The 27,977-nt window shown below is 45.1% G+C and overlaps 2 protein-coding genes across 2 annotated transcripts; one reads left to right on the plus strand and one right to left on the minus strand.

Moving 5' to 3' along the window:
- Positions 1-1,036: 1,036 nt before the first annotated feature.
- On the minus strand, positions 1,037-23,663 carry IQCG (IQ motif containing G). The gene is made up of 11 exons (XM_066193864.1): positions 23,625-23,663; positions 21,875-21,909; positions 19,889-20,036; positions 16,164-16,390; positions 14,975-15,103; positions 12,997-13,078; positions 6,809-6,970; positions 6,137-6,211; positions 4,497-4,628; positions 3,201-3,302; positions 1,037-2,716 (listed from the first exon to the last, which is right to left on the minus strand). The coding sequence occupies exons 3-11, from the start codon at positions 20,012-20,014 to the stop codon at positions 2,585-2,587; spliced, it is 1,167 nt and encodes a 388-aa protein (XP_066049961.1). The 5' UTR covers positions 20,015-20,036; positions 21,875-21,909; positions 23,625-23,663; the 3' UTR covers positions 1,037-2,584.
- A 483-nt stretch (positions 23,664-24,146) lies between these two features.
- RPL35A (ribosomal protein L35a) lies at positions 24,147-27,894 on the plus strand. Its single transcript, XM_066193422.1, has 5 exons — positions 24,147-24,209; positions 24,540-24,582; positions 25,836-25,988; positions 26,841-26,985; positions 27,836-27,894. The coding sequence occupies exons 2-5, from the start codon at positions 24,572-24,574 to the stop codon at positions 27,857-27,859; spliced, it is 333 nt and encodes a 110-aa protein (XP_066049519.1). The 5' UTR covers positions 24,147-24,209; positions 24,540-24,571; the 3' UTR covers positions 27,860-27,894.
- Positions 27,895-27,977: the final 83 nt, after the last annotated feature.

The following is a 27,977-nucleotide window of genomic DNA, read 5'->3' on the forward strand; positions in this document are numbered from 1 at the left end:
ATCCCTGTATTTTTACACATATTTTGCAGCCACATCAGAGGCTTTTTCTTGGGAGTATTTTTAACCTTCCCAGGTACTGATTTTGTACAGAATCCTTTGCTCATCCCTCCACAGTTTCTTGTTTTTTCCTTCTCTGCGTAAATTGTACATTCTGGATATGGGGTTTCCTGCTGCCCGTCCCATTACTCCTTGTTCTCGTTCTTTGCTTTTGGCCTGTCTTGGGTTTGAAGTGTAAAACTCTCACCCCTGCTTCCTGACACTGCTGCATTTGAAAGGTTTACTCTTTGACAGAATGTTTAGTCCTCTTTTCAGCCCTCCTCATCACTAGTTTGTTTGTTTTTTAAATACAAAAATGCAAAGCCTAGAAATTGCCAGAGATCCACAAACCGCCCTGCTTGTGTTACCCTTGTGATGCTCTTCCCTGCTTACCAGGCTACTTCAGCATCTGTGTCTGACCTGGTTACTCTGTCAGGCCCTGGGGACAGCTCCATTCCTGCCTCTCTCAAGGCTGCCCAGCTCTCTTCAGGTATTTATTTCTCCCCCTCAATCTAAAGCTTCCTCCTAACCTGCATCCCAATCTCCAGCCTTTATTCTGCATTTAATTCCCAGGAAAACCCTCTCCAAAAGGGCACATGATTTCCCTGCAGAAAATTCTCTGTATGTGCATTTTGATCCCATCTCCACCGCTGGAAAAATGGAGCAGTACCAACTGTGGCACAGTTCCTCGCCAGCGCCGGGTTTGGGGCTCTGCTCCCATCCCTGGATGTGCCAGCCTGTTTGCTTGGCAGCTGCATGGCCCAGACACAAACTCTGCTGTGGTTTCCACGGAGTTGAGGGGAGGCTCATACGCAGAGCAGCGCACTGGGATGAGCTGGTGCAGCCAGGGAGGCTGGGGGGAGCTGGATGGGTGGCACTGTGGCCACAGTGCCCAGCCCAGAGTATGTGGCAGGGCACAGGGCTCAGTCAGGTGACACACCTGTGCCCCCTCACTACCTGCAGTGGCCTCGTGTGGGAACCTGCAGTTCAGCACCCCAGCTTCATGGGAAAACACTGTTCCACTGTTGCCTCTTTGTTTTGGTTTCCAGAGCTGCTTCATTCTCTGCTGAGAAGCAAGTGCAGCCCAGCGTCAGATTTCAGTTGTTTGGTTGCATTAATAAAGTGTGCCTGGAGTTTGACATAAACAGCAGAGATTTGCTGCCCTCCATCTCATCCTGCTTTCCTTAGCTCAAAGCCTCTGGAGAGTTCTATGATCAATTTCATCCCTTCCACCCAAGCAGGTCACCTGTTAACACCCCCATCACACAGAAGACACCGGTCTGTGGTGAAATGTACTGAGTCAGCGGCACATGAAGAGTTAAAATTAGGAATTTAAGTCCCAGGTTTGCACTGAGGCCCTTCCTGCAGGGGGGTGTAAGCACAGTCCTGGCTCAGTTCCTGCCAGCACCAAACTGGAGCAATCCCTGCTCTTAGCGCTGCATGGGGAGCACGGGAAGAGAGGGAATTTGTTCAGGTTTCAAACAAGCATCCATGCTCCAGTGGGAACACTGGCACTTCTAATGCAGTTTATCTGGAGCATCTGAAACCAGCATGCCCCTGACAACCAAGTCTGCCTGATAAGGCATCAGCGCCTTCTGTTGAGAGTTCTGAGCCACAGGCTCTCTGCTCATGGTTTCAGCATCTCACGTGAACTTCAGAGCTTTTGGCCCAGTTCAGGTTGGACATGAGGAGGTTTGGATGGGGCCAGCAGGGGCTGGTCACAAAGAGCAGAGCAGAATCTATGGCTTGAGATCATCTCCCATGTGAGAGAGTCTGGAACCAGGCAGCTCAGCCACAGGGCTCTGTGCACAGACCTGCACGTGGACTGACAGTGGTGTCAGGAGCAGGGATTCCCTTTTGGTTAAAAAGCAGCTCTGCTCCCTGCCTTCAGCCCTATCCCACTGTGCAGTGGTGCTGGCCATGGTGGTGGGGACAGCTGTGACAGACCAGCTCCTGTAGGCAGCATGGCTGACTGCCTTTCCCTTTGGTCCTCCCCTTGGTCAGAAGGTATGTGGAGCTGTTCTGTCTGTGCACTGACACTGTGCAGGAGTGTGGGAATGGAAACCTGCAGCTCTGACTGCACTTGTGTTTACGCTGCACACTGCCCGTGTTCTCCCCTGCTGACCTGATGCCAGCACTGGAGGCATGGAGAGCACAGCGGGAGCCCAGCTGGCGGTGCCTCGGCCTCCCTGCCTGACCCAGAGCCACGCCCAGATGCTTTGAGGGTGGCAGAGGAGGTTCTGGGTGCAGAGCCTCCCATGCTGGTCAGTTACTGGGCTGGTCACAGGATTACCTCCCACTGTCTTGTTTCCATAAAGCACTTTGCAGGGGATATGGTGTTTCTGACTGCTTTGATGCAAATCCCCTTTCTGCTGGGTAAAAAGGCTGTACAAGGGCAGCTTTTAGATCTTTAGTGCAGCTTCACCATAACTCTGTCTGCAGGAACTGCGTTCTTCAGAATTGCCCAAGCTCTATTACATGGTTTATTTTGTCCTATCAGACATACCACAGTGCCCTGCCCAGCAACAGTCCTGGAGCACATTTGTGGTCACTTTTTCTTTTTTCTAGACTTTTCCTTGCCTTTTCCTTTCTCTGCTGACTGTTCCTTCAGATACTTCTCAAGCTCCTGGTATGGGCCAAGGAATCTGCGGACCATTGTACCTTTCCACCAGGCCTGCACCTGGAAGTGAGAGACAGAGAGAGAGAGGCCTGAGGGGAAATCACTTGCTGGGGTGCCTGGTACAGCTCAATGCCTGGAGAGTCTTTCCTGTGCTCCCCAGCCACAGAAGGGAACCCCCAGCCCATGCAGCAGCCTTTGGGCCTGCACTGGTTGTGCCAAAGGAATCCACAGCTGGGCTGAGGGCACCTGTTGCTGGTGGCAAGGGACAAGCAGGGGCACTACCCCATGACCCTCCCTACATCACCTGTGTAGTGATATTTGCAGGAGACTGGCTGCTCCCCTTTCATTTCCCATCTCAAACCTGCAGCCAGCTGCTGGCTCTGAGTGTGCCCCAGCAAAAGGAAGAGGCTTTGTCCTTTGCTTGTGCCACCGCACACCAGCCCGATTTCTTGGGCTGTTTTCTGCCTGGACAAAGCCTGTGGCACAGATTATTAACTCCCAGCTGCTGCTGGAGCAACACTGCCTCAGCTTTGCTCCCCTTTACCTTTATGGCACTCTTCAGCTCCAGGGCTTCCTGCTCTCTTTGTTTTCTCTTGTGCTCCTTGTCTGTCCGGTCAATGATGATGGTTGCCTGGAATGTCAGGCACTGCAAGGAAGCACAGGGGTGGAAAAGCCATGACAAACACATCATCTAATACGCAAGGCCAGACTTCAGAGCCCACTGTGCCCAGCCATTTGCCGGGGCAGGGCTCACCTGGACGCTGGTGCAAGGATTCTTTCCCTCTGCTGCCTACAGGTCTCATCCCTGCTACACACTTCCCACAGCCCTGCCAGGACTGCTCAGGCCCGTGGGTTGTGGTGTGCCTCTGCACCAGGGAGCTCCAGGGCAGCCCAGGGATAATGTGTGAGTGGGGGCTTTCCTCCCCCACCTCCATTATTTGATCTTTCCTAAATCCAGATGGCAAATGTTGCTCATTACCACCGCCAGTCCTCAGGCACTTGGAGCTGCTGCCAAAGTGAAACCTCTCACGGCCTGGGTGTAATTAACCCCCTGATCCTGTGCTGTAAAATGGCTGGCTGACGACTTCCCAGGCAACAGCTGGTGGTGGGGAGGACACTTAGTCCCCCAGGCTAAGCAGCAGATGATGTACAAACACACTTGGGACACTGAGATGACAGTGTACAGAGTGAAAAATGAGCCCACAAGCAGGGAAACATCCAGCTCTGTCCCATCATCTCCAATCCACAGACGGTAAGGAATGTTTACAAGTAAATTCCTTCTGGTTTTACAACACGCATTTTTCTAGATGCTTCTTTCTGTTCTGTGCTGTTGTTCTGCTGTGACCAGAGCCCAGCAGTTAACCAAGAACCCAGTGGGGCATGGTTCTACCCAGAATCACCTCCCTGATAGCAGAGCTCTGTGCAGCTGGGAATGTGTGTCTGCAGGGAGGACTGAGCTGCCTTTTCCAGTCTCAGCCTGTCTTACCCTGATCTTCCCAGAAGGAGCAGGTTTGTTCAGACTCCGGCGGCAAAGTAAGGTGAGGCATACTGATGGGATGGGACAGTACCTCTGCCCCTCACAAAGGCTGTCAGTAGCTCTCTCATTACTTGCTGGTATTTGAAAATAGGGAAACATCATCATCCTTCCTTGATGTCACAGGTGGCAAATAAAAGATGACATCTCAGGCATTGTCTTCCCAAGACAAGTGCTATAATCACAGCCTATACCACGAAATTACTGATTTTTTTCCATGGTCCTGGTTCCTTACCCAAATGACTGTAGGAAAAAGCCCAGTGCAATTTTGCATGGCTGAACATTGAGATGCTGCTGATGTCTTACCTCCTTGGCAAATCTCTGCATCGTTTCCAAGTTCTCTGCCTTTAACGCTCTTAGATCATCCAGTTCTTCATCTTTTGCAGCAGTGTCATTATTATACTTCTCCATCCAGTATTCCAGCTTCTCTTTCACCTTCTGCATGGGGAGAGAGTGGTGCTCAGCGTGGTGCAAGGAGTGCACAGGTAAGAGGTTTACTATTACATGGCCTGCTTTCAGGATGGTGGTGATAGTCCTGTAAATTGTGCATGGTCAGTGTTTCCTTCTCATCTTGAAAGGATCAAACCCCTAAGACTATTCATAAATTACTGCAGGGCTAGTTTTGTGCAGTCAGCGCTGATGAAGTAACTGACAGCCAGAAGCCATTCTTTGTGTGTATACAGAAGGAGGGGGTGTTAAAAAGCACAATTTGTCAGTGGGAGAGCTTTTATTCTCTGCCTGACTCCGTACCCACTTTCTGGATTAAGCTCAGCACACCAAGAATAAGGTCCCAGGGGACAGCACTTCACACTGTTTCAGGTTGTGAACTTGGCTTTGTGTTCGTGAATAGGGCAGGTGTTTCTGAAACAGTCAGCCAGATGACTTCCTTCTATTCACCAATAACTTCTCCATAGCAACCACCGTGATTGCTTCCATGGAAAAATAATCTGAGGAAAAGCATCAATCTCATTATGCCATCACAGCTGGACACACAAGGGGGATGGAGGGCACGGTCACCCTCCTGTCTGCAGGCCCCTGCAAAGCCACCAGCTGCTGTCTGAGCACTGAGGGGCTGCTGCTGGGCTGGCTGCTGGAGGTCAGCCAGGCTCAGCATGTACTTGGGCAGTCCCCTGGCTGGGAGCATTGATCAGACCAAAGCTCTGGGGTGCAGAGCACACTGTTCAATTGCTCACAAGATACAGAACTGGTTTGCACTCAAATTACATTTTTAAAAACCTATTATCTCCTATTAAATTCTGTACTGGCAGTGACGTCAGGTACCCTGCAGTAGTCCAGGTTTTCTTCCCATCATGCCATTTATGAGAGGCTTTGCAGCATTATTCACTGTAAAGTTATTCACTGTTAATGATAGGAATGCTCTGAACCTCTGAATCAACACCACAAGGACATTCATGCTACTGAAAATGTGAACAATAGTTGTGGCAACGTGTGTAGCAGTGATCCAACCCCAGTTCTTCCTCAGATAAGGCTGGACTGGCCTTTTGGCCAAATGGACAGGCAGTTTGTGTCATTCCCTCCTCAGTGTCCCTCCCCTCTGTGCAGCCCTTGGGTCACTGAAGCTGCTGCCCTTACTTTGGGCCCTTCACTGGGGTGCTGGGAGCCCCAGTGACTGCCAAGGAGGGTCTAAATAAAATTCCAATTAGTCAAATACAACTATCTGAGAGAGAAAAAAATCCATAACACCTGAATAAACAATGTAATTCATTACATTAACACTAATTTTAAGGAAATATATCTATATGTAGCAAATCCCAAACGTGGGAGAGCTGAGTTAATTAAGACTTGAGGACAAGTAACCATTCAAACTGCAGCAGTCATGAACCTGGTACATTTTATGGAGCAATAACTGGTTTCCTTTAGGCACTAATCGATGATACTGTGTTTATAGGTTGCTGTTTTAAGCATTAGCTGACAGTCACACATACCTGATATTGTTCCATGAGGAAATTTTCAGTCTCCATGTGGAGTTGAATCTCCTCATCAGTTTTGCTCTGCAAATTCTGTGATCAGAGCAGACAGAACACATGTGAGACAATGTTGGTGTGTATGTGTGTGCACACGCTGCTGCTGAGAGCTGAGTAAAAGTGCTGGAGTTCTGTATAGTCCACAGATATTTTTTCCAGTGATAAAATCAGCCGAGGCACTCCCTGCTCCTGAGTCATCCATGAAAAAGGGACAATTGAAAGACCTTGATCAGTCAAAAGAAGATGCTTGCAAAACCAGAACAGTTTTCTAGTCCAGTTCCCCTTATGGCCACACAAGAAGCTCTATCTGTATAATCTGCTGGGGGCACTGCTGGGAGCTCAGGTTGCTAATACCTTTGTAACCACCCCTTTGGATGTACTTCTGGGTCTGGGTCTGACAAGCATTCCCTGTCTCCTAAAGCCATGCCATCCTTGTTGTTGCTATTTGAACATCATACAGACAAACAGTAGAAGATATAAAGGTGTCTAACCCCAATGAGTTTCCTGATCCAGTTCAAACAGCTGTGCTGCTGACTATAATGGAGAACAGAGAGGGCATCTGGGGAGTGAGGGAGGGCTCTTCCCATACTAGATGGAAATGCCTTCCAGTATGGGCCATGGGGAAGGGCTTACCTGGATTTCCTTCTCCAGGGCATTCTCTGCACTGCTGCACTTTTTCTGGGTCACTTGGGTCTGGAGATCCATGTTTTTCTTCATGTAGTAGCTCTCTGTGTTCAGTTTGGCCATCCTCTCTTGAAGCTTATCTTTGAGGCAATCAATAACCTTATCTCTGTTCTAGAGGAGACAAAAGCAGCACAAAAGCAAGCCTGGAGACTGAGGTCAGCTCACCCACTCCTGATAAGGTCAGAAGAGACAAAGCTGTAGGCTTCACTTTCCCTAAATGTTGCTCCATTTCAAGGAGCATTTCAAAGGTTGGTTTGATCTGTAACCCATATAGACAGCAATAAACCCATCAGCAAGGAGTGACTGCCCCTGGAGAGGGTGGAGTGAGGAACAGAGTGGGACAAGAAAGCAGACCTGCTCTCTGGTCAGGAAATCAGTTCAGTCATGCTTAGGATAAATATGAAAAAAAGCCAAGGAATTTTAACCACTTAAAGTTAGGCTTTACTTTTACTAACATCTCGCATTAGACCATCTCAGAGAGTGAGCATCTGTAAGAGGAGGATAATATCTCAGCCCCACAAAAGCCAAAGTTTGTTATCCTAAAGTATACTGTGTTCCTTGGAATTTTTTTTCCTAGTTATGCAGCAACTGTTTAAACACAGCCTCAAGAACAGGTGGACATCCAATCCTGACTTGCTCATATTTTCAAACAGTTCTTTCTTGAAATCTTACCAGGTAGATGGTGCCCACTTTGTTATGGAAACATACACCCAGGGCAAGGCAGCAGTGTCAAGGAAAAGCTGGCTATGAGGTCCCAGCATCTCCCCATGCCTCTCCTTGTAGTGGAGCTGAGCTTTCCTGGGGCAGAAAGCTCAGATTTCTGTCCCCTAGAGTTCTCCCACAGGCCAGAATCCCGATTGGTTTGTCCAGCTTTTAGAGCATGCTCAGGAAGAAAAGTGCATTTGCTTGATTTGGGATTGCTGTGTTTACTCCTTTCTTAATTAATTTATTTGAATAACAGATAAAGGTTCATTACCCTGGGATTGGAACTTGGGACAAATGCCTGTAAAATGAAGATCTTTTTATTGAGTTAAAAAGGTCACCAAAGCTTCCTGTATAATTATGCAAGATCAATGTGAAAGCACCCAACTGCTCCATTACAGCCTTTCTCTTTGCTTCCCTGCCATGCTGTGGTGGGTTTGATATTCTTCAGCCAAACCTCCGCAGCTGAAGATGAAGATGAAATACCAAAGTGCTGGCATTTTTTGAAGCCCACATATCTTGTCTCTGAAACACCTCACATTCCTTAGCTGTGTAAACATGGAAAAATGGCACAGGAAGAAGCCAGCTCAATAGTTTCAAATGTTTGAAAGCCCTTGCAGCATGACTCATTTGGAAAAAAGTCTCCTTATAAGAAGAGTTGGGAACAGTTAAAAGGAAAGTCCTTCCTTCTGCACCGCTTGTCACATATAGGAACAGTAGAGTACATTTATGAGGCTTAGGATAATTGGGACCTTAGCTGATGCTGTTTTGTGGGTTCAAAGGTGTTCACATGTTTTTGAAGGTTTCAAACACCAGATACTATTTTTATGGCCATATCATCACATGACTGCAGGCAGCTACAGACATGAGCTGTTTGTGCCTTATTAAGGTTTCTGGTCATGGTCTTTATTTTCCTTGGCACGGAATTTTGGTGGCCATTGGGAGGAGTTGTGTTCCTGGTCAGTAGACAGAGGACATGAATGTACCACTCTATTTTGAGATTGTCTTCCTGGGTCATAGTGAAATTGTGTCTAAATTGAAGAACCAGCAGAGAGACTGAGGACACACTAATTAAAAGAAAGCAAACCCACAACTTTGTGGGCCTGAGGCTTGGGGAAGTCAAGCACTCCTGCTGTCAGTGTGTTACTGCTGTCTCCTCAAAAACTGCAAACTGGCCAGAAAATAAGGGTTCGGCCTAGGTTACAAAATACTCAGAGAGTTGGGGTAAAGCATGAACTTCTCACCAGGTTATTTTCTTTTCCATTTCACATTTTAGTAAAGAAAAAAGTGCTTTTGATTCTTGTGCCCAGGCCTCAGCCGGGATGGGGGCCCATCTGCTCTGTTGTTTTCCCTGTTGAATGGCATGTCTGTGGTTTGGATTTGGTCTGTGGTGTTGTAAAACATCCTGGTTAGAGGTGAGGAGTCTGGGGGCTTGGTTACACAATCCAAAGCAGACGGGAAGTGAAATGCAAAACCCACTGGTGGTTTATAGCAGCGTCTGCCTGGCCAGGGAAAGCCAGCTGCAGGCATGAGGGCACCTCCTGCTGCAGGACCTGGTGCTGCAGAGCTGGGGAACATTTGGGATTTAGCTAAAGGTAGTAAATGCAGCTGTAAATGCCCACAAGCTGTGGGTACCATCTGCAGAGTGTGCTGTTCCCTGAACTTCAGGGACAGTAACTGGGAAAATGAGTTCGTATCTATTCATTCTGGTTTATCATAGCAAAGGTCCACGCCAGGACACGGAACGCTTTCATAGCTGATGCAGTAAATCTCTGGGCTGCTTTTTTGGGATGACTTCAGCGCTGAATCTGCCAAACTAAATCATCCTTTGTGTCCAAAAGTATCAGAAAACTGGCGGAGACCAAGATCAAAACCCAGGAAATAGTTGTCAGGAGCCAGTCTGCTTCACAAGCAGGTAAACAAGCTGATTTTCTCTGATCTCTCAGCTCACAGACATCAGCTCAGGGGCCTGTCTGCTGTCACTCGGTGCCACAGGAGTCTTCCCCACAGATGCTGTTTGGCTGCAAAAGCAGCTGCACTTGGTTGGAAACCTTATCCACACTCCTGTGTTTCCATTTACTTTGATTTATCTTTCTTGTAAGAGCCACCGAGATCTCCCAGCTCTTCCACAGCAATTAGTGTTTACAGTCATAAAATACAGCTGGTTATAAAAATAGGCCACAGGAGTAAAGTCTGAGGAATTCTCCAGCAGCCCAATTGCCCATTTGGCAGGGGAAGGAGTGCTGTGCTCTGGGCTGATAGAGAGCCCTGCTCTGCCTTGCTCCCACACCGAATGCTCAGAGCTCAAGGCTCTTCCTGGCAGCTGCAGCATCTCAGTTTGCAGAGCCTGGAGATGTGCTTGGATCCACACACTTGCTGCAGCCTCCCCTGAAACCACAACAGGCAGCCCTGCAGGCACTTCAACAAGACTTTGCCTGCATCACTGTCCCAGCTCCAGAACACCCTCAGGGAATGTCTATGCCCAAAGGACAGCAGGGCTGGTTGTCACCTGGCATTGACAGAACAGCTTCTGCAGCCCTTGGCCAGCTCAGTGCCGATGCCAGCAGCTGTGGGAGAGCCCCAGGAGGGGCAGTGTGCTGGTAGAGGGAGCAGACCTGTTGGCAGCAGCACTCCTGTGGAAAATCCTGCCCCTCTGGAGCCAGGTTTGGATCTACTGCACCAGCTCCAGATCCTACAGTGCTCCTTAGGGCTCTGCCAGCAGGGAAGCTCAGGACCATCACAAACGTTGTGCCTTCCACTGTAATCATGCTGTGCCTATCTTCAGTAGAAACATGCACCAGTGGGTGTGTATGTGTGTTTAAAACATTCCACAGAACACTCCATTGATGCATTTGTCCTCCTGGGAGAGGAGAAGGGATAAAACATGATGGGTGTTAATCTTAGTACTAAAAGCATGACTGAGTGATGCACTGATACAGCAGATCTGGTAGTGTTATGACAACTGGCAAAGAATTAAAGTTACAGACCTGTTTTCACTGGTACTGTGGTGCAGTGGCTTGGATTTCTGTCTGTTTGGTAGCTGTAATATTACTGCTGCTTATAAAATGACACTACTACCTGCACACATGTATGACATGAATACACCCCAAAACCTACAGGACATGAAAAGTCTTTGGATGAAGAGCAATGCAGGAATGCTAAACTTTTACATTCCTAAATTTTATGTTAAGTAGTATAACCTTATATGATATTAATCTGCTTCAAAACATGCACAGACTGCTGTTACTTGTCCAGGAAACCAAAGAAAGTGAGTATTTTTATAGAAACTAGAAAATGAACAAACAGACCCCCTGCAACCAAACCCAAGCTACCAGTGCTGCTCCTGCACAGAGGGGTAAGAGCAAAACCCGATGCACCATTTCAACTCCTTTAGAGATATCAGCGCTTTCCAAGAGAAAACAAAATAAAGAGGAACATTTAACATTTGATTTGTGTTCCATTAAAAAGAAAAATGAGTTCAGCAGGCTAATACAGCACTAATTAGCATCTCATTAAGAGATAGAAAGGCTGAAAATACAAATTCACAGCAACATGAGTGAGACAAAGGGCGTGTTTTTCTGGTTCCAGGATTAGATTTGCTCACTTTTGTTTTCTCAGCCATGTAGGCTTTTGTATACAGGTCTGTGCATTATTATTGTTGTTCAAAGTACTCCAAAGTCAGCAAAGCTGTATTTTTATTTATAATTAGTTGGCAAGGTGACAAATCATGCAAGTGTCTGTAAAACTGCTTATGGGAAAATCCCATATGAAGCAAATAGAAATTATTCTCCCTTAAGAGACAGAGTGAGACACCATTATTTTTGGCACAGGAGGAAAGCAGTACTTTAAAGTAGTCTTGTCTTTGATTTGTTATCAAAGCTGAAACTATAAGGAAGCTCAGAAAAGGACTTTTAAGCTTGAAATATTAAAAAAAAACCAAACAAACAGATGAGTGCAAATCCCACTTGATGAGGCAAAACCCAAGAATTTAATTAGCACTGAAAGGATGAAAAGAAGAGCCCCCCCCCCTCAGTACAGGAGCTAAACACATTTTTATGACTGCAGGAGGTAGGAGATGTGCAGGGCAGGACACAGAGAAGTGGACCCCTGGCTGCAGAATGCCAGGACATTGCTGCTGGTACAAGACAGGATGATTACAGCCCCTGGGAAGGCATTAAACCAGGACTGGGTACATGTATTGTGTGCATGGATATGGTGAGATTTGAAGAACTACACAGATGGAGAACTGTCAGACTCATTGTTCACCAGCCTGGGGACTGGGAGAGTAAGAACTTCCTAGGAGCCATCAGAGACTGAATGAGAAGGGACAGTGTGAGAAGCAAATAGGTCCCTCATATTTTTACAACTGTCCTGTATTTGCAATTAAACATTCCTCTGCACATGCATCCAGGCTGCCAACACAAAACCTTTGTGTTCTACGAACCAAACTTCACCAGCATGTCTGGGGCTTAAAATTCCTCTCTGTAATCAACTGTATCCTGGCTTGATTACTAACCACACTTTTGTTCAAAGACAAAACTCAGTGACACCAACTCCTTCCTCAGATGCCCTTGCTGTCCTCTTGCTCACTACTGAACCAAGTGTCAGACTCTTGTTTCTTCCCCCAGCCCATGTACAGCTCTACCCCAGCTTGCTTTCTGCTTCTTTGCTATCACACATCTGCCTCAGCAGGGCCAGGCTACATTTCCGTGTTGAATGAGCATCAAGTCTGAGCTGTCTGGTGAGCATCAAAGTGACCAGTGATAAGCCATTCAATTGATCTGCACTTGTGTAGCAAGTCTGACATTTCCAGAATGCCCCATATTTACTGTGCATGTACACACCCTTTGCATGATGCAGACAGAAGGGCTGAAGCTTTCCAGAAAGATTAAGTTGACAGCATATGTGCAATAACATTGGTCTGCCCTTGGGTAGGCATGTTTGGGATTTTCTGATGTCTGGCAGCCTAGAAAACTAGATGAATAGAATGACACTTCCCCCAGATGAAAATGTAGGTAGAAAAATGGCCTGCCCCTGTGATAGGCGTCTGTCTTTTCCTTCTGTGCCAAATGACCTGCCATGACTGAATATGACAGAACCTTAGATACTCTTATCTACAGATAACCTCTTTCTTACTGATTGCAGGTATCTGTGCTTTGTCACTCACGGCAGAGTTTTTGGGATACTCTAATTTGACCACGGCCTCTCGTGATTATGACCATTTTGAGCTCCCATTTGAAAACCATCAGACACTGCTCTTGATGTCATTATGGGCTTATTCCAAATACAAATCTTTACTGTAGTTATTCTACTTCTATACTCTTAAGTGGTGGCTCATTGTGTATGGCCATGGCCTCTCCAAGTTCCTGGGCAGCAGAGGCCAGCTTCCTAACAGGCTTCCCCCTGGCAAGATGCCCAGTGCTAAGTGTTCTCACCTGAAGGTCTTTATCAGCTTGTGTCTTGACATCTTGCAGCTGTTTCTGGAGTGCCTTTATCTCATTCTTTCCTTTTTCCTCCCTAAAGTGGGAAAATACAATCACTTGAATATATCAAAAAGGACAAGAGCTGTTTACCTAGAGGGAACTTCCTGTCTCCTGATATATTGTGGTAAGATAAACAGAAACTTCTCACCAAAACTACTGATTTGGTCAGTAAATCCTGAAAGAAAAGGTGCACAGACTGTGCAAGGCAGATGGCAACAGAAGGGAGAACAAGCCAAAAAAACGGGATTCTCTGGTTGAAAGCCTGGAATGTATTTGAGGATGATGTAATTACTATAGTGGAGAGGGACAATGCCTGTCATTGAGTCACAGTTTCTACATTTAGGCAGAAATGCCCACGATTCTATGCAGAGGCAAGCCAGAGCAGCAGAGTGTCAAACTGTGTTATTATGTGTATGAGAATGTTGTTTCTTTCATATCAGACCTAAAATCTTCCAAAGAACACTGCCCCAGGTTCTGAGATCCATGAAGGGATCTGAGTGAAGACCAAAAGTTAGAGAAGTGTTCATCTGTCTAAAACAAAACAGATGCAGTAAATATTCCAGGTATTATTATCTTATTTCACTCAAAGTGCTTCTCTAAGCTTTTATGCTTATTAGCTTTAAAACCAGTAAATACTACAGTTGGCCCCTGAAACATTGTATCCTATTCCAATCTTACAATCACACATGCATTTCATTTTCGGAGTCCTTATCTGGGTGACTGATGAACAAAAGCTCCTGATAAGGAGTCCCCATGGTCTCACTGCAGATGGCTTTCAGAACAGTGTATTTACACAAAACCAGGCAAGTATTTATTATCTTGAAAGACAGATCAAGTTCATTCCATGAAAAGAATGTATAGTACAACATGGCTAGACATGATTGACAGAAGGGGATAAAAAGGATTATGTCCTTTCTGATCATAATTTGTCTGCTCTTTTCTACCTTTCAGTATTGGATAGTTACTCCACAGCCAATTGCTAATCTCATTCCTGCTTTCTGTCCCTTCCATGGATAAACAATAAATCCCTTGATTTTAGGCAGTGGAAGAGTTGGGTTTCATGCTTGAAGTCACACATTCCACTGAAGCTGAGGATTTGCCCTGGAGGCAGATCCCTGAGCCACCACAAGAGCTATTCCAGTAGGTTGGACTCCTGACAAATCATGACTGAGAGCAGCTTTGCTGAGCACCCTCAATGATGGGCCCAAGCTGCTAAACTGAGGTAGCTTTAAAGTGGTCAAATATTTGTGTGATGACTGCAATTCTGACAGTTTTGGGATTGAACCAGAATGCTGCATACCAAAAAATCACCCCAAACCTCTAGAGCTCAAAAGTTTGAGCCAAGAAATCACCAGTTTGAGCTGAGATGATAACAAATGTCTACCCTGAAAGATCTGGGACAGAAGAGAATCACAGCACAGTGGCTGGCAGATTAGCCTTAAAGACACCTCTGTCACCATCTGTGCTAAACCCCACACTGCTGCTACTGCTACTGGGAAAAGGGAGCCTATTAGCATATGGGTCAGAGCAAATTCTCCTGGGCATCAGACAACCTAAAGGCCATATGTTGCTGGCCCTGATTTGAACAGATTCTCTGCTGCTCTGGCTTCACTGAGGACAGGAATTAAAGATCAAGGAGCTCCTACATCACATTATGCTTTAATTGAAATGAGGCATTTGCACTAATTCAGCCACTGGTGCCCACCGTGGTCAAAGCTCAGGCAATTCCTGGCCGAGATCAGTATCAGACCCATCCACTGTTTCTTTCCAAAGGGGGAAAATTGCAGTTTGCACAACAAACAGAATAATTCAATTTTAAAAAGTATCCCTTCTGTATTTTGGTTTTACTGGGTTTTATTTCCTTTTCAGCATGTACTGAGTGGGAATGGCTTTCAGCATTCAACAGGGAAGAACTGAACACAACACTGACCTGATGAGGATGTCAAAAAACTTGTTCTTTTTTGCCTTCTCTCTCTCATTAGCATCTGTTAGGCTACTAAAAGTTCCCAATTCCTCCATCTTTTTAATAGTGACTGTAATTACATCACTAGCATACTGCCTGCCAGGAAGAAAAGAAACACAACAATAACTTACAGGTGCTGATAGTACAGTGTCTGGCACTTTTATCCATTACTGTTTACAGTAAGATGTAAGAAAATAAAAGGTCCCTTTTCTGGTCTTTCATCCTATCAAAGCCAGGAGTGCTTCACCCATGGTATCTGCTTATTGTACATCTGGAGAAATCAGTAGGAGGAGTTGGTTGAAGTTTGTAATTTAAAAATGCTGCCCTGCATGCTATCCTGGGAAATCACAAAGAGGCACAAACATATCCATGCTGTGTTGCCATTAAGAAGGCTGCTGGCCTGCAGTAGTGATGACAAGTGGATCTTGGAAAATGAGACCTGGAAATGCAGTACATGGGCTAGTCCAGTTTATTGAATGTCATGATGCAAATGGCATTTACATTTTAGCTGCCTTTCCCTCATATGTGTTAGAATCTTCTTTAAACCTATTGTTGAAATGACATTAAATGACAGAAGCCAGGATGCAGAAAAATGCATGCTAAGCACTCAGCTCTATAATCTCTTTCAAACCAAAGGCTGCTGGTATTTCTGCAAATCAGGGCACTGATTTGGGTGCCAGAATAAAGTTTGTTTTAAAAAAGAAAGAAAATCTTTAGTTGTTATATACATTACCTTTTCTATATTGCCTGTAACTACCACAGAAGCTCTAGGTGCCTTGCAGAATGACTGAGTTTAAAAACAAGGCTCAGATCTCCTTTAGCATGTGGGATCTGCTAAAGGAACCTGACTCCAGGTACCAGAACATGAGCACTGATTGGTGCCTGGCATGATTTCTAGCCAGTCAACCATTATCAAGGGTCAAATGTTTTACAGCTCCATTCAAAATAAACTGCTGCATTGGGTAGTCCCAGAGGCAAGCAAAGGCCAGAACCAAATGGTCTATGAAGGATACCACTGCTATCCTTAGAGGAACTCCTTCCAGACAGAGATTGATGTACTCTGGCAGTCACAGAGTGAGGAATTTGTATTTTTGCTTTCAAGAGATAGACTGAGAACTTTAAAGCTCTGAGCATCCCTCATAGGTGCTTCACTCACCTGTCAGCATAAATTTTTTTGAGCTTCCATGCAGCGCGAGTGGTGCATTTCTTGGAGCTTTTGGAAGAATGGTGGGTGCTTTTTTCATCTTCAGTTTTCCCCTGCTGCTGCTTGTGTTTAGTGTTTTGCAGGGTTGTGGAGGTAGCTGTTTCCCCACTCTCTTGCTTTACTGACATAAGCTCTGGGGAGTTAATATCCAGATCCTCCTGGGGCATTTCGTTCATTTCCTGGATGGGAATGAAAGGGGATAAGGAAAATAAGAGAATAAGGGAAGAGGGAAAAGGCAGTAAGAGAGACCTGCTTGCACATTGCACAGCAGAACTAAGCCCTCTGCAACATTATGTGAGAGGAAGGAAAATTAGTAATAAACTAGAATGAAGCTATACTGATAGCAGCTGATAGTCCATGTTACATTCTACAGTGAGTGGAAGATCAGAAACATTTATGTTGGTTAGTTTTGAACACACAGTGTAGCTCACTGAAGTTTATGGGCTCAAAAGTCCTAAGTGACAGGACTAGAAAAGGCCTAAAAAGGTGAAATTATCCACTCCAAGAGATGGTAGTTCAGACTGTTCTTAATCTGACATGTTCTTAATGGTCTCCAGCAGTGGAGACTACACACCCTCCTGTCAGTGCCAGCACCTCACAACTTTTTTTACCATAAGAAAGTTTTTTCTCCTCAATAGCATTTGAACCCCTGGCTTGTTGTCCTGGTCTCTGTAGGCACAGAGAACAAGTCGTTCCCACCTTTTTTGCAGCAGTTTTTACAAACTGGAAGACTGTTAGCCTGTTTCTCCTCCTTCTATCCACCTTAGACATTTCCCACTGCCTGTCACCACAACCTTTCCCTACAATATTACTGTTATAACTAGAGCTGTGTGAAAAGAAAGGTAATAAAAATATTAAAGATATTAATTTAATATTAAAATATTAATTTAAAATCGTTTTTAAATAAAAGCAGATTTATTGTCTGCTATCTGCTTAGCACGTTTTTTGAGAGAGTAACAGCAGAGGAAATATAACATGAATTCAAAGGATAAATTCAAAATATTGGCAGCTCTCTCCTTCATGGAAAAGTGATTCAGTACAATTTCATTCAAAAAACAAAAGCCCCCCAAAGTGCAAAAGCACACTATAAAATCAGCTAAGCTCTTGCTTCTAGGAAATTCTCTGCTTTATGTGTTATGGATAAAATGCAGGTGTATGCACTGGAACATTAAAAGAGATTATTTTCTTGCCTGCCTACCAGCATTTCTGTGGCTGAATACTTCATAACAGCCCTGCTGACTGCAGCTAACACAGTCACTGCCAGCCCCATCCCTGTCCGCAGCTGCCTGCTCCCCACCCCAGCTGCCTGGGGAAGTGGACAGAGAACTCACTGTGATGAAACATTTTCCAGCAAAAAGGAGGAAAAAAAAGTTATTTTTAGTAGCACCAGTTCTCAGTCCAGATCCTTCCACAATCACACACACATTTGTGCCAGCAGGGCAGAGGAGACAGAGTTAAAACAAGTGGTCAGGGCAGCAGCTGTGGATGCCGGGAGTACTTCCAAAAATTTACTTGTCAGACAAGTCAAGCAAGGCTCTGTCAAAGGGCTGAGGTGCTGCTGCAGTCTGTGAGGGCACAGCAAGGACTGTTTCATGCTAAGTGTTTTGGACAGCTCTGGATTGGGATGGATCAGCCTCTGGCAGTGCCTTACTCATCAGTGACTAGAGAAGGAGGCTAAGTGACTATGTGCTTAATTTTTGGACTGTAAAATTTACATTCAATGAATCACATGCAAAGCATACAGAGACCAGTGAAAATTGCATTGTTAATTAGTAAAAAAAGGATTTTAATAGCAGGTAGGGTGACAACTGTACTTCAGAAAGAACTAATTTTGGCAAACAAACTGCTTTAATATCATGTAGATTTTATGAACTGATAGATCTTTTTTAATGTCTGGGAAAGTTCAAGACAGGCAATAACTGGGTCATCTGTAAACAGTAGGGACTTACACTCCATTCAAAATAAATCAACTAATAATCAACAAATAACTATGTAAAAAGCAAGAAATTTGTAAACTGCATGTGTTACCATCTGTGTAATCTGCTAAGTGCTTGTCTGTTGCCCAAAATTCAGCAAATAGAAAGGCTGCCTCCCTCCGGGGCATGCACTGTGTGAAGCAATGTGCAAGAGCATCCGATCTGGAAAATCAGTGAGGTGCTGCCCAACACTGTGAATAATCCTCTCAAAAATGTCATCAACTGAAATTTAGATGTCAGTCTTTGAAGATACCATTGATTTGTCTGCCGGATAGAACTCTAGGGTACTTTGCAAATACAAGGAAAACAGCCAAATGTAAACTGAGAAACAGGGAGGGTTAGCAAATTACAGAGCACCAAAGTTAGCAAGTAGCTCCCCTAAGCCATTTTCTTGTTTCTAAATTGTTTCCTCCTCGATTTGTTTTGACATCTTTAAGAACACAAGTATGGTTTATAACCTGTGAGAAAGTTGTGTTCTAAGAAGCAACTTGGTGAAAATGAGCATCTGTGATTGAAGAGAAAAGCAAAGGTGTTTTCTCTATAATCTATGTGTACCTTCAGTAGGTCTATCAACCTGACTCTGTGTGTCTGAAGAGGACAACTCCTGCTGTCCCAGAAATATGCTCTTTGTGTTTTGCTGCTGGCACCTAAGAGAGGGAGAAGCATCCCGTGGGAGCAGATGAGGCCGGCTCCCAGGAGTCTTCCAGGGGAGCAGTGCCCTCTATGGCACAGTCTCTGCATCGCTCCCGCCCTGAAATTCACCGTAATTCCAGCTGCTGCTGCGGCTTTGCTATGGGCTTTTTGAAAAGGTAATATGGAAAGGAAGCACCTAGAAAAACATGATTTAACTTCCTCTGGCATTCTTAAGTGGTACATAAGACAGAGTGAACATCATTAGATGTCAAAACTCAGATCCCAGGTTTTATTTTCATCCTGGTCGTGAACTTTTTTCTTGAGTTCATCTTAAAAAGGTTTCAAGCCTGCTAAAACTGGAAAGAGCCTGCTGTGTCACTTACAGACCACAGAAACTAGAGCCATTTACCCCTCAGGATGGTCCCACCCTGATTCCTTTGTCTAACAGCTACCAGAAATGTCACAGCACCTTTCTCCACAGCAAGAAACCCCTGCCTGAGCATTAGGAATCCTCTCTTCTCCATATCTCTGACCAACCGTCTTAGCTATGATACCTATTGGAAATCAACTAATGATCACTGAGAAAGGATAGTTACTAATATATTTTGAAGTGGGTCTTTCTTGTGGGATGTGGGAACAAAAGGAACTTTGGCATAGACTTAGAGAGAAATAGAATTACCCTGGTTCTGAGTACTTTGAAATAACCTATATGTTTCTACTTTTAAAATAGCTCTGTATCTACCAAAGGACCTAGGCATGTTTTGCTTCCTCTTCTCCGATTGTTTGCTTGTTGTCTAACCACTGAGATTTAAAAATTGTAATCTCAGGAACCTCATCTTGGATCAGTAGGGTCCTTTGCACAAATTCTTGACCAAGGCTTCTCAGTGATGCTGCAGTATAAATATTAAAATTAGGTCACTTTTATTGTGTTTCTTCACCCATGAGTCATAGAATCACAGAAAATATATTTGAGTTAACTTTTAAAAAATGCTGGTAAAATATATAAAACCAAGACAAAGAAAAAAAAAAGAAGATATTATATAGATCTTTTTAAGCAGTGGCACATACATGGCTGATGTCTGTCTTGTCCTCATGTGGAACTGGCATGATATATCCAAGAATTGCAAGTTGATCCACACAGTTCTCCAGCACAGCACTAAACATCAGAGCTTCCAGATGAGTGATTTTTTCCATTTGTTTAGTCTCTGTGTTCTTGCTAGGAGGAACAAAGATAAAAGATACCAATCAGAAAAAAGCTATGGTGTTAGTAATGCCAGTAACAGTAGTTTAAACTAAAGGTAGACCCGAAATAGCCTTATTTGCAGCCTTACATATACTTCCCTGGCTTTGTTTATAACCTTCCATACACTGTTTATAAGAGGAGCTCTGCTCTGGTAATGGCTGCATTCAGGAACAGTGGGAATGTTTAGCTTTCACAAAACAAAGAGGTCCTGGTCCCTCCTACAGCAGATCTGGGCAGACAGGCTGAGAAGTGAATGGGTGTGGAGGGCACAAACTGGGTGAGGTGCCTCATTATTCAGTTCAGGGGGGATCACTGGTTCATGGTGGACTTTGGGAAACAACAGAAAAAGATACCTTTTTAAAAGAAAAAAAAAATAAATCCACGTCCTATAAAGTCTCTGATGGTGAACTTTCATGGTTTAATTATTCCTCAGTATTACTGTGTAGCCTTCACACTTTTATGATCCCAGTCCCCTCTCGCAGGAACTGTTACCATCTTAAGATGCTTAAAGTTAAACAAGAACCAATACCTGGACTGAGTAAACAATCTTTAACTTTCTGTATTATTTTATTTTAACTTGCACTTCAAACATGAAACTGCTCTGACGTACACTTAAGCACCCTTTGCCTTGCATACAGACGGAATATTGTGAAAGCATACCTAAGGAAAAGTGAAAATTCACTATTAATCCAAAACTATCTAAGAAAAAACCTGCACAACAGGGGAAATATTCTCTGAGAATTTTGATGTTTTGATATACCATTGGACAATCCCTCTAATGCCTGTACCTACAAACCAGATATTTCTTGTACAACACGTAGCACAGCTGCAGTCTGAGGTGTCTGAGATCCTGCGTGTCACTGCAATGGAAGTATCAACAGCCACTGACAAAATTTTCATTTGGCTGCTCTATCTACAACTGGATTTGTGCCATCTGTAAAACCCTTGCATAAACATATCCTAAGCCTGCAAAATATTACAGCCCAAACTCTAAGCATGCCAAGGAAACACATCAGGCAGTCCCTGTTAGCATAAGACATGGCCATATTCTATGAAAATTAAAGGGGTTTGGATGCAGCTGTGCTCTGCATCACTGGAAATCAGTGATATTTCAGAAGCAAGTGTTTAAAAATGTTAATACTTGCTCTGAAACTGTTATCATTTGTCCTCCTCCTTTTTTGTTTGTTTGTTTTTTTTGGTTTTTTTTGTTTCGTTGGTTTTTGTTGTTGTTGTTGAAGAAAATATGTAATTTACAGTTGGACCATGAAGTTACTTTCACTTGGCAGAAAAGAAGGGCCACTTTTCAGTGCAGGTCTATTTGATGTCTGCTAGTACAGAAGAGGTAAAATGAACAAAAGTAACTCAGATTTCACACATTTATTTCCTGATGTCCCTGTCTGTTGCAGGAAGTTGTTTAATGCAACACATGTTGAAATGTGCTGGAAGAGGACATGGCTCTCCCTGAGGATAAGATTAGAAAGAGTGCACAGGGCAGTGACTGGGATTGCTCTCAGTAAATCCATAGGAAGGGCAGATACCAGGGAGACACAGAGGTATTTAAGTTAAAGGATAATACTGCTCTGGGTCAAAGGAGAATAATTCATCCTAAGCCAGGCAATTATGATAAGGTTTCTAATTTCTGAATGGGAAATTAAAATACAGAACAGCCTTTTAGACAAGGTAATGATAGTGACACTCTGATTCATTTCAAGAAGCTTGTTTAAATCATGGCAGGAAAAGATAACAGGAAAGTAGTGCTTCTGAGCATTATCAATATGTTCACTATACTTGTATTGTTTGTACCCACTTACCTCTAAGTCCTCTGAGGAGAGCTTTTGATGGTCACCTAGGATAAAGAAGGAACTGATTTCATACCTTTGCTTCTGAGATTTTTTTTCTCTCTTTTATCTTAATTATTTAAAAAATGTAACAACGTGAGATAGTATTCTCATAATAGCAATAACAAAAAAAGGCAAATGATCTGTATAATACACTAAACCCACCACTTTTCTTTTCAACCTTGGAATAAATTATAGAAGTGGAGATGCAGTATTTTTACATCAAGAAAGGCAGTGTCTCCAGTCAACAGGCACTAATAAAATATTTTTCAACGCTTTACTCATTTTTATCTTTTTCAGAAATCCATGGTCCATATTTTGAGTCTAAACAACCTAAGAATAATCTATTACATGTGGAGTCCTGATGCTAAAAATATGGTGAAAAAAGATGTGTTGAGAGATAGCTGTGACAGATGATTACAGCAGCATTTTTGGAAGAAGAAGTAACACATGCAGCTCTCATAGGAAAAAGGGACTTATTTGGAAACAAATGAGGATGCAACAGCTTTTCCTCTTTTCCATCAGCAGCTTCTGACCAGGAGAGAATTAACTCAGGATATTAATATGTTTTAAGAAAGCTGGCAGCTGGAATGTTTCTCTAAAGCCCCTTTGCTGCTTTGCTTCTCCTGCATATCTTCTCTTACATCCATATCCTTGCTCAGGAGATCCATGTGCCAAGCCAGTAGGGTCTGAGTTGGAATTGAGAAGGAAACCACTGTCTGGGGCATTATCAAACACTGCAGATATGAGCTGCTTGCTCTGGATTTTAGTGTCAACACAGTGCCCTCAGACCATCCACAGCATTGCTGTGTTTGCTGAACTCCCTGATTAAACTCTATTAATAATATTTTTTTAAAAAGAAAAAAAAATATGTATGTGAAGGATTCAGCTTTCCCCATGAGTTTTGGATGACATTCTTTCCCTGCTGATCTAAAGGGAAAGAAAAACATATCAAGTAATAATTTTTAAAACAACTGTATAAAAGGTCTGGCCTCCTTTTCCTTTGGGGATTGCAACTCCCTCTGCTGTGTGAGAGTCCTGGATGTACATTTCTCCCACCCTGCCCCCTGATAAATGAAAATGGATTTAAGAGCAGCATTTCGTGCAGCATTCCTTGTAGTCAAGCAAAGAGATTCCAGTGAATTCCAGTGAGAAAGTGCATAGCTGAGAATGTCACATCTCCTTTAGCTCTGTTTGACAAATGATTGGCAAGGAGGGATTCTGAATATCCACAGGAGCAGCAGCTGAGCCAGAAATCACAAGTAACTTCATTTTTGCCAAAAAAAAAAAAAGTCTCTTGGAAAGCAAAATAGGTGTGGCCTTACCTTACACAGCTCTGCCTACTGCTAGAAATATTAAGACAGCAAGGTGCTTATTTTGAAAAAAAAAAAAAAAAAAGTTGGGCGGGGGGAAGGGCAAAGAAAGGAGAGGAAAGGGGAGGAATGGAGGGAGAAAGAGGAAGAGGAAAGGGGAAAGGGAAGGGAGGGAGGGAAAGGGACTATTAGGGTTCTTCAAGGTTTTCCCTAGGAGTGTGAGGGAAGTGACAGAAATCGGGAGTGAATAACCGTGACGTGAGCAAATGGGTAAGTACATGCTTCCAGATCTTATTTAGGAGAATAAAGAAATGTGAGACTTGGTTACAGGGATTTCAGTGTCGAAATATGGGGGGTTTGCCTCCAAGGCGCTGTCGGGAGTAAAATAAATGTCGAGATGATTCACTGACTCAGGATGAGAAGAGAGGACGACGGGCAGGGCCCGGAGCCCACCCCGAACACCAAGGGCTGCTCTCTCCCTCCGCGCTGCCTCTCTTCGGGCTCCTCGGCTCGTTCCACCGCCGCAGCCCGTTTCCATTCGCCCTGCCCAGACCTGCCCGGGCTCCCCATAACCTCTCGCCGGTATCTGCCCTCATTTCCCCCGCTCCCACTCCCGATCCCGATCCCGGTCCCGATCCCGATCCCGGTCCCGGTCCCGGCCGCCCCCCGCCTTCACCGGGACGCGCCGCCCGTCTCCACGGCAACCACCACGCTCGGGGGCCTCGCGGGGCTGTCGGGTGGGTGCCTGTGCAGCGGGGCTGGGGCCGTCCCTGCCGGGATCGCTCTTGCGGGGATCGCCCCTGGGGAACGCGGGGAAGGAACGCGGGACGCGGGGCACGGGACGGGCGGCGCGGGGCGAGGCGGCTGGACCGCCTTCATCACCTCAGGGCTGCTCGCTCAGGCAGCGCTCGGTCGCCCGCTCGGGTCCTGGCGGCGCGTTTCCCGGAAGTCAGCGAGGCGCGGGTCTCTTTCGCCGCCATCTTGGGGCGCCGGGGGTGAGGCGGAGCGGGGCCGCGGGCCGGGAGCGGGGCCCGGGGGGGGCCGTCCCCGCTGTGGGGTTGCCGGCGGGCGCGGGGCTCCTGGGGCGCGGCGGATTGCGCGGTCTGGGGCGGGGACATGGCGGGATGGCGCCGATGCGCGGCGGATGGTCCCAGTGGCTGGTCGGGGCCCTCGGCCGGAGCGGGGCTGAGGCGGCTGCGCTGTGGGGGAGCGGAGGGTCCCGGAGCTCTGGGTGGCTCCCGGGCAGCCCCCGGGTGTTCGGGGTCCCTCTCGCCCGGCCGGGCAGAGATGCCGGCCCCAGGCTCATGGCTGTGTGTCGTTTCCAGGCCTGCCGGGACCGGGTCTGCGAGAGGACGCCATGACCGGGAGGTGAGTGAGTGCCCGAGGTGGATCTCGGCTCGGTGCTGTAACGTTGTTGAAACATTCCTGAGAGTGTTTGTTGAAGCAGTAGGCAATGAGCAGTGTTCCTCTGCCCAGTGTCCTGCTGGGCCCTGTTGAATGCCCACAGCTGTGTGTGCCTATTCTGATGTCTCTTGAGCTGGTTGTAGTTGCTGTTAGGATGTGCCACGTTCTCCCGGGCCTGTCAGTAAATATCAATGTAAAATTTAGGGGTTTCTTAGGATAATGTTTGTGATTCTCCGGTGTACAGTGGAGCTTTGACATACACTGTTTTCCTTGAGTAAAGGAAGCAACGTGGTTTTCCCATGGGTAAATTTCCAGTTGTGCCACCGAATTTTCTTAAGGGTGTAAGGATTGAGTTTGTACGTGGAGGGATTAAATCTGAATACTGTGGAGTTGCCCGGAGATGCTGTGCCTGCCCCTTCCCTGGAAGTGTTCAAGGCCGAGCTGGATGGGCTCTGAGCAACCTGATCTAGTGCGAGGCGTCCCTGCTCATGGCAGGGGAGTCAGAACTGGATGGTCTTTAACGTCCCTTCAAACCCAAACCATTCTGTGGTTCTGTGAATTACAGCTTTATGTCTTACTGTTTATCTTTGGAGTTAATGTACTGTTACACGTGTGGCAGGTAGAACTGGATATCTCAGTTTGATCCTGCAGATCCCAGGGCAGATGCTGGATCCCCTTGGACCACATGTGCTGTCTATTCGTGTGGGACAAGTCTTATAATGACTTTACATGGGCAGTGCAGGCAGGACTTTGTCCTGAAGAATTGCTGGGGAGTTAGTCTGATGTCTGTGTGCAGTGGATGTCAGGCTGTTGCTCTGGCTGTTAACTCGTTTGAGGCTCCAAGTCAGGGGCAGTTCATACCTTCAGTAGCAGCACAGGAGAAAAAAAGCAATGTTTACTCATCAGTGTTAGTAGACAATTAGAAGCAATATCTATTAATGCTGAAGCATTTGAAACTTAGTATGAAGCCTGTACTGTAGAGCCAGGAGTTTATGACAAGCAAAAAATGCAGTGTTCTCATAAATACTTCACGTTGCTCATACTCAGCTTTCCTCTGTTCATTGAACATAAGTGTTTGCAGTGATTTTTAAAAGTCAGCTATTTCCTCTGCTAATTTCTACAGGTGTGGAATTAGTTTCTGCTGAAACAGTCTGTGAGTTGTTTTTACATTTGTTACTTTGGAGTGAATTATAATTTTCAGTTTTCCATGTCTTTAGGCTGTGGTGCAAGGCCATTTTTGCTGGCTACAAACGTGGCCTCCGAAACCAGCGGGAGCACACGGCCCTTCTGAAAATTGAAGGTGTTTATGCCCGTCAGGAGACAGACTTCTACCTGGGCAAGAGGTGTGCCTATGTGTACAAAGCTAAAAAGTAAGTAATGTTTTATTCTTGTGCTAAATTAGCCAATTCCTGTACTGGCCTTTGCAAATGCTAGGAGATAATGATATTATTTGATATGTTAGAGAGCAAGTGGGATGGGAAACAAGTTTTGCCTAAGATTGACAAAAACTGAAGGTGGGCTGGTGGAGTAAATTGAGGTGGGTGAATTTATGTTAAATGCTGTGAACTGTTGAGTTACTTAAACAGTCAAGTGATTTTATGAAGCCTGGATGAATTTGTATCCTGACTTTTGTGTGCCCGTGTCTGAGTGCTGTCTGTCGCTTCTGCTCAGCTGCCATTGGTAGATACCTTGGGAACAGCTGCTTATTATTTCCACTTCTTTTTTTTTTTCCTTGAGTGCTGTTGTTAGAGTTCAGAATTGCCTTGAATAAAATTGACCAGACTGATAACTTGACCACCATAATTTCCAACATGGCATATGGCTCTTCATTTAAGGCAATTTCTGCCATTTATCCCAGTGGCCTATTCTTCTCCTGCCTTTGGTATGTTTGGGGAAATAAGGTTGGCAATTTCATATTGTTGATTTTTCAGTTTAATCATATTAGCAAAAGTGTTTTCCAAATTTTTGAGCTTTTTTTGCTGTTAATAGTTTGTCTGGTGGAACCTCTGATAAATTACAAGTTAATATTACCAGTTTGAAAGGTACAGTGAAAATCCCAGGCCTGGAAATTTTCACAAGTAAATAAAAGTGGACATGGGTCTAGTTAAAGGTGGCTATGGAGCTAAATTATTGAGGTGCCTTAGAGAGTTGACATTGTCACTGGTGGTGGCAGCAGGGCTGTGACTGCCCTGCTCAGCTGCTCTTTGCCTCCTTTTCCACAGCAACACGGTAACCCCCGGGGGCAAACCCAACAGGACACGCGTGATCTGGGGGAAGGTGACGCGCGCCCATGGCAACAGTGGCATGGTTCGGGCCAAGTTCCGCTCCAACCTTCCTGCCAAGGCCATTGGACACAGAATCCGAGTGGTAAGTTAATCCAGATGTGTTTTAGCAATGAGATATTTATCGGCAGTTTTTGGGGTGCCTTTTAATTGCACTTAGTATGAGGGAACATTTGAACCCTGGTTTTGTTCTATTGCTGTTGGGTGTTCAGCATGGCTCAGTGACTGTTCCTTTTGGAGCCTAGAGAGGCTTTTTCCTGGCTTCCTGTGCTGAGAGGATTTGTGTCATTGGCAGGGGTTTGTGTGCTTGCTCAGGTTGCCTGGAAAGGCTCTTCAAGTTCTAGGACTCAGCTCCTTTCTAAAGCTGCCTTGATTTCTTTTCCACCAATCTGTTTTGTGTATTTTTTGCACCCTTCTACTCCTCTACCTGTTTGATTTTTCAAATGTTTTAACTGAGGGTGGTGCTGTCCTGTCATGGCCACTCCCACCTGCTCCCACAGTTGGCATTTAAGCCATAGGGCTTCAGTGTGACTCTGCCTTTAGGTCTCTCACCCAGAGTTGTGATGTAATATTTTCTTAGTGGTGGTGTCAAAATAAGTACAAGAGGGTTACAGTCCTTTCTTTCTGTCTTTCTCCTGTACCTTAGAAAAAGCATTGTAGGAGCAGCACAAGTAATTCCTGAAATCCAGAGCCATGGGAAGTCTTGTTGTTGGTGCACCCAAGGGCTGGTTGCCACAGAGTCTGTGCCACCAGTGCAGTGCTTCTGCAAGTCAGTGAACCAGCTGTTGGGCTTTTCCATTCTCACACCTCTTCTGTATAAACTGGGGGTTGCTTTTATAGCATTTGAAGAGGTTCATGGTCTAGATTGTAACTGCAAAACTCATGTTTGAATACAAGATTTCTAATGTAATTCTGTCTGGTTTTGTGTTTTACAGATGCTGTATCCATCAAGGATCTAAATTTTTATTGAAAATAAAATGGAGAATCTGTTTAACTTTTGTATATTTCTGGTTTTATTGCCTCCACCAATTTTGAGAGACCTCTTTCTCAGTAACATATCAAAATTGACAGCACAGA

This window comes from Chamaea fasciata, unplaced genomic scaffold, assembly GCF_029207755.1.
Source record: "Chamaea fasciata isolate MVZ Bird 193981 ecotype frontalis unplaced genomic scaffold, bChaFas1.0.hap1 SCAF_11, whole genome shotgun sequence".
Lineage (NCBI taxonomy): Eukaryota > Metazoa > Chordata > Aves > Passeriformes > Sylviidae > Chamaea > Chamaea fasciata.